Source organism: Chenopodium quinoa, unplaced genomic scaffold, assembly GCF_001683475.1.
Source record: "Chenopodium quinoa cultivar QQ74 unplaced genomic scaffold, ASM168347v1, whole genome shotgun sequence".
NCBI lineage: Eukaryota > Viridiplantae > Streptophyta > Magnoliopsida > Caryophyllales > Amaranthaceae > Chenopodium > Chenopodium quinoa.
In genome coordinates, this window is record NW_018743292.1 from 13,663,389 (window position 1) to 13,675,264 (window position 11,876).

Here is an 11,876-nt window from a genome sequence, read left to right on the forward strand (position 1 = left end):
CTAAAACTATAAATGTAACATTTATTAAAACAAAGAGAGAGTATGCATATATAGTATTTGCAACGATTACTCGATTAGACATATGTCAAATCATTGCAAATAATAAGAAACAGATGTAGTATAAGTTTCCAATGGTACAATTAGAATGTTTATTCAGAAGAAAAAAAAAATGTAATCTCCATCACATGATGGTAATCTAATTAAAAAAAATAAGTGGATCCACCGACCTACCTCTTTCTTCCATGTGCTTTCACATTATTTTATTATTTATTATACATTTGCAAATACAGATCAATACTGCATTTATACTTCCTCGAGAAACTATAGTTTATTCAAAACTTCAGCTGGAGTGTAAATTGGTAAATCCAAAGTTCCAAGTATTACACATAACACCAAAAATAACGAGTACTACACAGTTATTGAAGAATAGAATGAGTACATTACTTGTTCTATTGTACTCAACAAGACTACAAGTTAATAAAACAAGGACATTGGACAGAGACAACGAAAAATTAACTTTATATTCCCCGTTCTTAAAGATTATCCCGCTTAATCTTTTCACAGTCTTCAATGTACATCTTTCAGCAACAACATCAGAAAAGGGTGAGAAAATGTGGTAAGCAATCTAAGAATTACCAAACCTGTTCAGTAAACTTGCAACCACAGAAGACCAGTCCAATAGTAGATTACCAGAGAACTAAAATTACATAACAAGAGGAAACAACTTCAATAAACTGTGATCGTATTACAATCTTAACTCCTTAATGCTTATGCTTGAATCTCATCCCAACAGTAACACAAATGGCGAAACACTCAACCACTTCAGGTCAAGGTTTAAGGCTACACGGAAGATTATCATCATATAAATATAATAAATGTGCAGGCTATGGAGATATATTCTGCAAGGACCTGCTGTAGATGATGGTCTTAAACCTCAGTGGTTATTTGGGGTTGCACCCTTTTTTTTTTTTACAGGTATAGTCATATTGAGTTTGAAAAATCTTAAGAGGGATACACACACTATATACAGCAGTAAAAAGGAACTCAGGTTACGTCAAGGATTCAGCATTAATCAACTTCAGCTATGCAGCTTCAAGCTGATGACTTGTATGGTTCCTTGAGGTTCCTGAACTGTCAATAGGGTCTTCAGTCTGACTTTCAAGCTTAAGATCTACAATGGCAGCACACAATGAATCTGGGGTAACTGAAACCCCTGGATTTCTTATTGCATCATCCTCAGATTTAGATGTAGAAACCTCAAGGTTTTCATCTCTAATTTGTGACTCAAGCTTCTTTAGCTCCTCCTCGATATCTTCATCCTCCACAGCTGTATATGATGTTGATTCTGAAACAAGAGACATCAGATCTAGAATAAGCATAATTGACAATATGTCCTAGTAACTACTCACAATCTTACTATCAGTCACTCATAAAGACCATTATTAGAATAATATTCAATTTTTAGGAGTTCAGTTATCCAGTCACCTAGGATATTGTGGATGTTTTCTTGAGAATCCTTGAAGTCATCAAGTTCTTGCAGACACAATTGAACTTTTTCAACTTCCACTCTGTTCTCCTTGAGAGCCCAAGCACCAAGCTGGATAGCTTCAGACACCTGACATAAAAGATAAGACATATCTCATTCAACTGAAAAGGACAATATCATAATCACTCATATACTTCGTATGATTGAAGTGAGTTCCAAACTTCAGTCACCTAAAAATTGACAAAGTAAATAAAAAGGACCTTATTTGCAGATTCTGCATCTGTAATAGCTCGGAGTACTTCCTCCACTCTGTTGATGAATGGTGTGAGTTTTTCTCTACTCTCAGAAGCTAGCTTCAATTGCCTTGCAATCCTCAGAGCTAATTTCTTGTCTCCAGTTCCCAATGCAGCTAAAGTAGATTTTCTGGATCTGTAAGTGAAAATCACTGAAGGATTAAAAAAATTGTGGTCTGAACAAGAATGCATTTGAAAAATTTATGAACAAAATTTTAGATCCAAGGCAAAGATAAAATGGCCACTCTTCAGACATAAAGATCAAGCCACATCCATTTTGGCTTCAATGTTATTGAGTACTCTAGCTTAAACAAAAGTTTCTAGGGCAAACATTGTATTAATGCACATTTGAAAAAGTTCATTCAAAATATTAAGGGTTGTTTGGACAAGGATAGTTGAAGATCTAAAGCCGTCTCCTTTCTGTGAGTTTTCCTTTACAATTTTTTTTTTTCATTCCTTTTCTCCCCTCTGCCTAATATATTTGGGGAAAATAATCCTGATCACTGCTCCACTTCCACTGCCTACCCAATAACCATATTATAACTACATCTGGAGCAACCGTTACTCCGCCAACTCGCATGCAAATCTCTCCACAAAAGCAACATAACCAGTAACCACCAGTATTCAAGCACATGTCTACAGCCCCATCAATACCACCAAAATCACTCTTAATATAAAGGGGATTCCTCTGTTTTAAATTTAAGACTAAGAAATTAAAGAGGACTATGATTTCAATCTCCCTTTGAACTATTCATAGGATAATTAAAATATATCCCATAATTGTTTCCACTCTTTAGCCTAAAATTCTATTCCTTCACTTAAAGTAACCAAAAAGCTCTTTTCATTCCTTGTCTATATCCACAACCAGGGGAAACCATTGATTATTATTCCAAGAGCCCTAAATCTCCAAACCCATTATTTCCAGCTTTTTGGATGAATTTCTTGAAACTGGGGGACTAAGCGTGAATGGCAAAAAACTGGATATTTTAAAGTTGCAGATGCTTTTATCTTATGAGAACCAGTCAACCACAATCACAATATAGAATAACAAAAGAAAAAAATTAGAGAAAAACTGCAGGGAAATTAATAAAACAATCTTTTATCACATCTAAGAAAAGCAGATTAAGAAGCAAAACAAAGATAGAGGATAACGTCCAAAAACTTTAACGAGGACCTAAAAAACTAAAAAAAAACTTTGAAGATTTATGACATGCACAAGTTATACGGAATAGCCAGGAATATCCAAAGCAATCATAGGCATTAAACATCAATCACTAGTTACGGAATAATCCCTTCAACATAATAGGAAGTAGATATTGGTATATATCCCAAACAAAGTAAGGTGACAACTATGCAATAATCCGTTCAAGATAGGTTGACAAAATGATAGCCAATTAAACCACACCCACAAAAGGCTAGCACAAGAAGCTGAAATTCATCAAGCTCACGCAGATAGAGTATCAGAGTAATACCTTTCATACTGTTCATCAATGACAACAAGTTGTTTCTGAAGCTCTTCCAGGGTCCAAACCAATTGCAAAATAGCTGAATCTGTACTTGGAATACTAGATGCAGTGGCAGAAGAGAGAGACACTTTTACACCCTGTAACAGGAATAAGCACATCAATTCACTTTCTTCATTATAAAGCAACTTGCACCAAAGCAAACAAGAAAAAAGATATTTACCATTGCCAAATAAATGATCTGGAAAAACAGTTGGAACCAAAGCACTATTACAAAAACACTTCTAACAAGGAACCTTAGCCCTTAGGTGATCTACCCTGAAAATTTTATTAATGACAAAGTAGTTTGCCTAGTTTTAAAAGATGCCAATATTTTTACAAAACTAGCTAGTTTGCCTAGTTTTCCCCAATACAAAACCCCAAGGAAGTAATAAGAAAGAAAAATTAAAAATAAAAAATTAAAGCTACCAATACATATCTCCCTTCTCACAACTTCCCCAAAGCAATGACCCAATACTTGCTAGTAAACGAACAAAGCAAAGACTAGCTTGTGACCCACCCAACAGCCAAAAATTGTTTACTAGCTAATCTCTCTAATTAAATGCTTATCATCAAAGCTTTGCAACCATGGCCAAATGAAAATACCTCCTACTTCCAATCTTATTTCAATTAACCCTCTCTTGTTTCTCACCTCTTGTAATATCTCTTTGTCACAAGCTCATAACCAACATTCGCTTTGTATTGGATATGGAGAAGTGATTAGATTTACAATGGATTAGATAATGAATTGGAAATTTTACTAGAACAATCCCAATACTTTCACTATTCCCATAATAATCGAAACTCTACATAAACCATGTAGTATGCCATAGAGACCACGTGGCACTTAATGATTAGCAACCAGAATTTATCTAAACTTAATTCCTTTAAACGAGCTACCCAAAGACCTGTCTCTCATTCTCCTCCCCCAATCAAACCAACCCCTGAGTTCCATATTTATAGGTCAAGCCATTAAACAAAGTCACTGATCAACTCCAATAATAAACTAAGTCACTGATCAACTCCAATAATAAACTTCAATACATGCTAAGATTCCAATATCTCCTACTTTTCAATTAAAAAAATCATACAAATACCTCCACTCACTCTTATCACATTACTATGCTGTTTAAATAGCAACAAATAACCCAACCACAACTTATCTCCTAAAACTCTATGCAATAATATGTGTTCAAACTGATGTTGGACAAGAGGCATATTAGAGAGGAAGGTGATAAGGCCGTAAGGGTGGGGTGGGGGGCAAAGGTGGCTAGGATGGGTAAGGATGGAGCTCAGTTGGGCACTAACTTGGTACAAAATTTTATAATCGGTTTATCAAGTTACCACTTGGCATTATTTGGAGAAGGCACCCCCCTCCATATAAGTTTTTTTTTTTTTTTAAAAAAAAAAAAAACACAATTATTCTAGATATTTCTAGATTGATCAAAGTTGGGATTATTATGACAAGACTAGCAATAGTAGGAAAAAATCATGCAAATATTTCCTTAATTATTTTGGAAATCAGAATTTAAATTAAAATTAGAGGGATTTGCACCCATGTGATCTTTGATCTTATTCATAGTTTCTTAAGGAATCTTCCTTAATAAACTCTCCTCTGAATCCTCACCAGAAACAATAAAAAAATGTTTTCCTGTCCTGACCCCTGAATTCCTTCCTCTAAATTCTCACCAGTAACAATAAAAATGTTTTCCTATCCTGACCCCTGAATTCCTTATCTATGATCAATTGCAAAGAACAATTTTAGCATGAGCAATGCCTATTGTGTAAGACAACACACAATCTGAACCGTGTTGTGGTACCATACCTGAATTAATGAAAATGTTTTATCCCTTAAAAGTTTCATAGCTATCATTTCTTATGAGATTATCACTACCAATGACATCTACTGCAAGGGCACTAGTTCTATCCAGTTTCAATGTGTGATTATAATGGGAAAACAAAAAATTTCAAGTATACATTGAAAGTTTGAGCTGCAAGTGAGATAATTTGAGAACATACCTCTATCAACTCTCCATTTCTTTTGACTGAAAGATATCTTGCTTTTCCAAGTCCAGACATGTAGCTTAACACTGCATATGCTTCACTGTGCTCCCTAAATAGACTTCCAAACTTCCTCATTGTTATGATGCATGAAGATGTCCAGTGAGTTTCTGATAATGCTTTTATGACCTCAGTAGCTTTATCCTAACACCCAAAAAGGTTCCGGAAAAGGATTGGTTCCACACTCCATATAAACACTAGTATTAGAAATATTATTCGTATGAATTGGTCATAAGTCATAACATAAGGTTCATGGTAACTGAAAAACAATTAATCTATGATATAGTAGACTGCACACAAACCTCCAGCATCACTCGAAGAATGAGACGATCATTGAGAATATCACTTGAATTTAATGTTCTAAAGGCAATGGGGAAATGAATATATTTTTTCAGCAGCTGAGATAGTCGTCCACTGGTTGGATCTCCAAGGTCAGTAGTTCGCAAAACATCACCAGCTTTGTACATTTCAAGCTGAAAATTCAAACAAAAATGATGTAAGGCTAGATATGTTATAAAATACAAAGATATTACCAAAATTAAACTGATTTAAGAAATTTGACAAATTGTTTGAACATCACAAAATAGTACGCGAAATTATAATTTTCAAACCAAAGGGAATTATAAAAAGGTTGGGCAACACCTAGAACAGTGAGGAGCCAACCTAAAAAAGGAGGGAGAACTAGTCTAGGGGTCTACTCTTATGATGGAGTCAGTAAGAGTTGAGCCAGCATATAATTAATAACAAGCTTAACATTGAGCAATGCATAAAGTTGTATACAAAATTTATAAAAAATAAAAACATAAAAAAAATAAAAGAATAAATAAAAATCCCAAATTATGTTATAATAACTAATAAATGTTGCAACAAGGGGAAATCCGTTCAAAACATTACACCACAGCCAAACTATACAAATATATATGGGATGGAGTGAGTATCTATCTATTAACGTATATGTAAATTCTTGATATTTGAATAACACAGATGGTGGAAAGGACTACATTTGAATGTATCATTCAGTAGAGACAGGTCGACAGAGGCATATTTTTGGATTTTAGGAGCCTACTATGAACCCCAATTTTCATTTGCTCGGAAAGTGTACCGAAATTTTTTTAAGTCAACATCGTTATTAGACGATACGTATGATGCATATGGAACTATCGAAGAGCTTGAACTTCTCACTGAAGCATTTCAAAGGTTTGAAATTTTTAAACCCCGCATAAAGTGTTGCTCAATTTGTCTCACCATGATATTAAGTCATTGTAATTAAGTTTCAATGATTAACAACTTACCAACTTTGATCTTCTTCTCGAAGAAGGTGAACTTAATTTTACTATTTAAGATTAGGCATTTAAACCACATTTGCAATAATTATTAAGAGTATAATGTATAATTAAAATTCAGGCCATGGAGCAAAAGTTGCATGGAAGAACTCCCGGAGCACGTAAAGTGGTCATATTATGCTATGGTTGAAGCTTGTGAAGAAGCTGAGGAAGATCTTGCCAAAGAAGGAAGATCATCTTTTGTCAATTATACAAGAGATCAGGTCCACCATGCATTCTTCAAAGATCAAATTATCTTCTAATTTTATTTTTTCTCACCTTATTTCGGTACCAAAATAAAATCATAGCAGACCTAATCTCTTATTTGCGGATCTTTATCACTATATATTTTTAATTTTGTGGTGAAAAACATTATGAAAATTACATATTTGAAAATTACACATTAAATAATACAAAATTAATAAGACATTATTTGATAGGGGTTTTTTCCTTATAAAATAATGTACATATAGTAGGTCAAAGTTTAGTCAATTCAGATATTAATTTCCATCTACTTTATTTTTATTATTTATTTGAATAAGTCAAAAGGACGATACATATTACAAATGACGGAAGAGTGATTTTAGCCTATGATGATCTGCGAGTAAGCCAAGATCTCATTATGGATTTTTTCTTTTATCTAATTCAGATGAAAACTTTATCCAAAGCCTATATTCAAGAGGTAAGATGGTGCCATGAAAAATATGTTCCTACATATTATGAGTATATGAAGAAGATTGCCCTGGTGACCTCTCCATACCCTCATGGAATAGTTGCCTCATTACTTGGCATGGGAGAGATTGCATCGAAGGAAGTATTTGAATGGGCATGTCAAAATCCTATGCCTGATATCATAAAAGCTGCATCTACAATCATAAGACTCATGAATGACATAGGTGGCCACAAGGTACATACCATCTATAACAATTACTACCTCAGCTTCTTTTTATTTGCAATAACTGAATTTTTATGCCTCGCATAAAATACACCAGTGTTGCAAATAAAAAGAAACTGAGGTAGAGCTTAATTTAAACAACATACTCAGTATTAGTACAATTTTATACATACTATGAGGTAAACCCTAGTGATTTGCTACCGTAACAATTGTGTTCGTTTTTGAATTGGGGCTTTGGAGCAGTTTGAGCAACAGAGGAAGCATCTCGCGTCAGCTGTGCAATGCTTGATGGAGAAGCATGGGTTGTTAGAGGAGGAAGCAAATGAGAAGTTAAAAGAAGAAGTTGAGGATGCTTGGAAAGTTATTAATCAAGCAATGCTCCAACCTTATGTGATTCCAAAGCCAATACTTACTCGGATTCTCAACTTAGCTCGTTCTGCTAATGTAATGTACATGGGTTATGATGATGGTTACACACATGTTAACCAAACTCTTAAGGACAAAGTTGCATCTGTTCTTGCTCATCCAATTCCAATGAAATCTTTCTTTTTTGCGGACGATGTCCTTTAAATTCTCTTGTAAGCATGTATGTGGTGTGTGTCCTTTTTCCGTTTTTACAATGTACTTTTGAGTTTTCAAGTGTTGTTGTCTTGAGGCATAGGAAAAATGCCTTAGAAATAATGTTATATATGTGAGATTGCGCCTAAGTTTGTTTTATTCCTTCATAAATAAAACGTTGTTCTTATAAAAAAAAAATTCTTACACCTTAGCTTTGCTTTCGTTCTTTGATATATACTAGCCTGTTTTTATTTAGTTGACACCTTTCTTTTATCAAGCTTACCAACGCACTATTTTACCAATTAATATCTCCAATTCTCGATATTAAAAACTTATAAAAAGTGGATGTTAATAATGTATACATTGAGATGATTCAAACAAGATCCACTTGACTAGGTTTTATCGTAGCGATAAATCACAAAACCTAGTAAAAGTGTAGTTTGTGAATAGTGTAAAAATCAAATGGTGTCAACTAAAAAAATGAAGGAAGTATGTATTGATGGACTTTATTGAAGCATATATAATAAAATTAGTATACACAGATATTAGGTTAAAGAACCATCTCAACCAAAAGTTTAAATTGATTGTTGAAGCCTAAGATTAGTTTATACACTCTATCATGCCCCCTCTTGAAATTTGGATGTAAAATGAGCCACCTTATACCCAACGCAAAAAAAAAAAAAAAAAAAAAAAAAAAAAAAAATTAACTTTAAAAGAGGGGTGGATGAGATTTGATCTCGTGACCTTCGTGCCACATAGGCTCTAATACTATGTTAAAAGACCATCTCAATCAAAAGCTTGAAGCCTGCGATTAATCTATATACTTTATCATATTAATTGTAATTACTAGAAAAAGCGGCAGATCATGCAAGATTCCATCACAAACCATATTGTTATAGATTGAAAAGTATTTCTAATTTATACATTCCTATCACTGCCCTCAAATGTTTTAATATAAAAAGTGAACTGCTAAACGTCACTCCCAATTTACCAGGCGTCGCTCCTATTTTGACATGAAAGGACCATACTGCCCTTCAAATAACTTGGACCATATAAGGCTCCACCACTTGGTTAAAAGATTCCCGAGCATTTTAATATTATTTCCGAGCACATTCGATGCACCACTTGGTTAAAAAAATTCCCGAGCCCACCACATCCAACCCCACGACATCCAACCCAAAATTCCCGAGCCCACCACTAAAAATCCGATTTTTTTTTTAAAAAAAAACTTATTAAGCTTTAGCGACGGGTTTAAGACGATGGATGACGACAACAATCGTACACCGGAGGCATCATCGGAGGATTTTGTAAGTCCTCGGAATTTTATTTTTTTTTTGAAAAGTGTACATCCGCCTAAAAAATTTGGATCCTCCATGGTGGATTCGCCTAAAATTTCTGATGGAAGATCCGGAAATTCTAGGCGGGATGGTGGATTCGGAAATTTTAGGCGGATCCACCATGGAGGATCCAGTTTTTTTAGGCGGATGTCCAATAATTTTGTTTTTGTTTTTTTTTTATTGATTAATTAATCAAAACGATTTTTTTTAAAATTAATTAATCAAATTTATTAATGTAATTTTGTATGATAATTATAATTTTTATTGTGATTATTATTATTTTTGTGATAATTTGAGTAATTAGTATTAGTATTATTAGTTAATATTAGTTATTTTTGTGAATTTTCTGTTTTTTTTTTTAAAAAAATTCAGATTTTTAAGTTTATCGAGCGTGAAATGTATTGTAAGTGTTGTGAGTATTTATATACGAGGGGTAAATACGGAATTTCAAGAAAAAAATGCGAGCGACGCCAAACCGTCATGATTAGAAGTTGATAATGGAGAGACTTGCACATACAGCCCTGGCTGAAATTAATCAATCTCTAAATTACTTCCACAATCTGAAAATGAATCGACTCCCCCCCTCCCCCCCCCCCCCCACACACACACCCATGACCTATCCTCCCAGGAAAAAAAACCGCTTATGAATAATGTAATCAGGGGCAAGTAAATGAAACTTACCAGAACATCATCTAGGCATAAAGGTGACAACCCTCCCCTATTGAACCAGCTATTCTTCATCTTGATACCATGAATTCAGAGGAAGGAGAAGATATTAGTACTAAGGAAGTAATTATGTTGGCAATGAAGAAGTTACTAAAATAAATCCCCAAATGAGGAAAAGGGATACCTGAGAAGGGGAGAGAAACAGAAGGTTGAATTGACAAGCAATCTTTATAATCAAGTCTCTCCAAAAATGAAATTGAGGCTCCCAGTCAGACCTTTGGCCGCTAAAAGCCTTGTACCGAGCAGTAGCCTTGACATCATCATCCCAATCTGGGATTTGCACCCTAATGAATTCAACTACATCTAGTTCCTTCGTCATTTACAATTCAACTACAACAAGGACGACAGCACTCACACTTAAGTTGCATGACTGTGTTTCAGCATATCAGTGACAGGACCTTAACACACAATACTGGCAAAATCAGTCTATCACTTGCTTCCTTAGCCATTTCCAAAAACACTACTCCAATTAAAAAGGCCCAGCAAAGAACAGACTTTTTGTCGTACGAACAGTCGGTAACTCGGTATGCTGACGCAAAAGCAATGCAAATTTTAGGAAACGCTAAGATATAAACACAAAGTGAAATTCCTCCCTAAATTATTATCAATACAAATCATAATAACATTATTTTCCATCAAATTATCTAATAATACGTACAAATTCACTATAATTATGTTGAAAAACTGCAATTTCGAAAATCAACCAATGCACCATAATCATTGTTGCCGAGGGAAACAGGGGATGAGAATTGCTCATAAATTTAAATTAAACTATTCATAACATCAAAAACAACGACATTTACATAGAATTATAGTTAACAATTAAGAATATATGTAAGAAAAAGATAAACATGAAGTAGAGAATATACAAGAACCCTAGAATTTTGCACATAATCAACAAAACATAATTACAATACAAGAGATAGTGACATCAAAATTCGAAAAACGAAAGCAATTAAAATTGATGATCATGGAGTAGAAAGCAATTAAATTAATAGATAAATGCAAAGAAAGAGAGAATCATACTTTGATTGAACCAAAATGATTGAGAATTTGTAATGGAGAGGAATTTTTTTGGAGGAAACCCTAGAATTAGAAGCAAAGGTTAAGTGAATTGTATGATTGAGAAGTCCAAAGCCCATGAAGTGGTGGAAGGTGTGGCCGAACAGCGAGTTGTGGTGGTGGCCGGCTACCGAGGTGCGAGTATTTTTTTATTTTTTATTTTTATTTTTTTTAAAGAGTATAGAGATGAACAAGGATGGACTTTTTGTTTATTATTATTATTATTATTATTATTTTGATTAATACTTACTGAAATAAAATTAATTTGTTCAATTCTTCAACAAAAAAAAAATAAAAAATAATTTGTTCAAATTTGTTAAATTGGTTTTTTATATTTAAGTTTAAGGTAAAACTAGTTTAAATCCCGTGTTACTTAACCTAATTATGAATTACTATGTTAATTTAGCAATAATTTTTTTTAAATAAAAAATCAATATTTTTAATTGAAACAAATACTTGAATTTCTCTTAAAAGAAAACTAACTTGAATTTTATGTTATATTGATATCAAAAGTTACTCGTATTGATCGTTAAACATTTAAAAAAACCACAAATTTCATGATTATAGGAATTTATATAAGAATGAAATTTTATGTTATTCATTTATAACCCAACCTGTGCAATGTACTTATATA

The 11,876-nt window shown here is 33.5% G+C and overlaps 1 protein-coding gene across 1 annotated transcript; it reads right to left on the bottom strand.

Annotated features, from left to right (window-relative positions):
• Positions 1–399: 399 nt before the first annotated feature.
• Positions 400–11,604, bottom strand: LOC110737149 (charged multivesicular body protein 7-like). The gene is made up of 9 exons (XM_021917521.1): positions 11,207–11,604; positions 10,305–10,709; positions 10,136–10,195; positions 5,645–5,815; positions 5,301–5,486; positions 3,252–3,382; positions 1,747–1,915; positions 1,486–1,615; positions 400–1,345 (listed from the first exon to the last, which is right to left on the bottom strand). The coding sequence occupies exons 2-9, from the start codon at positions 10,497–10,499 to the stop codon at positions 1,083–1,085; spliced, it is 1,305 nt and encodes a 434-aa protein (XP_021773213.1). The 5' UTR covers positions 10,500–10,709; positions 11,207–11,604; the 3' UTR covers positions 400–1,082.
• Positions 11,605–11,876: the final 272 nt, after the last annotated feature.

Excerpts from the sequence above, each read along its gene's own strand:
- LOC110737149 (XM_021917521.1), bottom strand. The coding sequence starts at position 10,499 with ATGACGAAGGAACTAGATGTAGTTGAATTCATTAGGGTGCAAATCCCA. Across the intron at positions 10,196-10,304 it reads TGTTTCTCTCCCCTTCTCAG|ATGAAGAATAGCTGGTTCAA; the intron begins GTATCCCTTTTC and ends CATGGTATCAAG. Across the intron at positions 5,816-10,135 it reads TATGCCTAGATGATGTTCTG|CTTGAAATGTACAAAGCTGG; the intron begins GTAAGTTTCATT and ends TTGAATTTTCAG.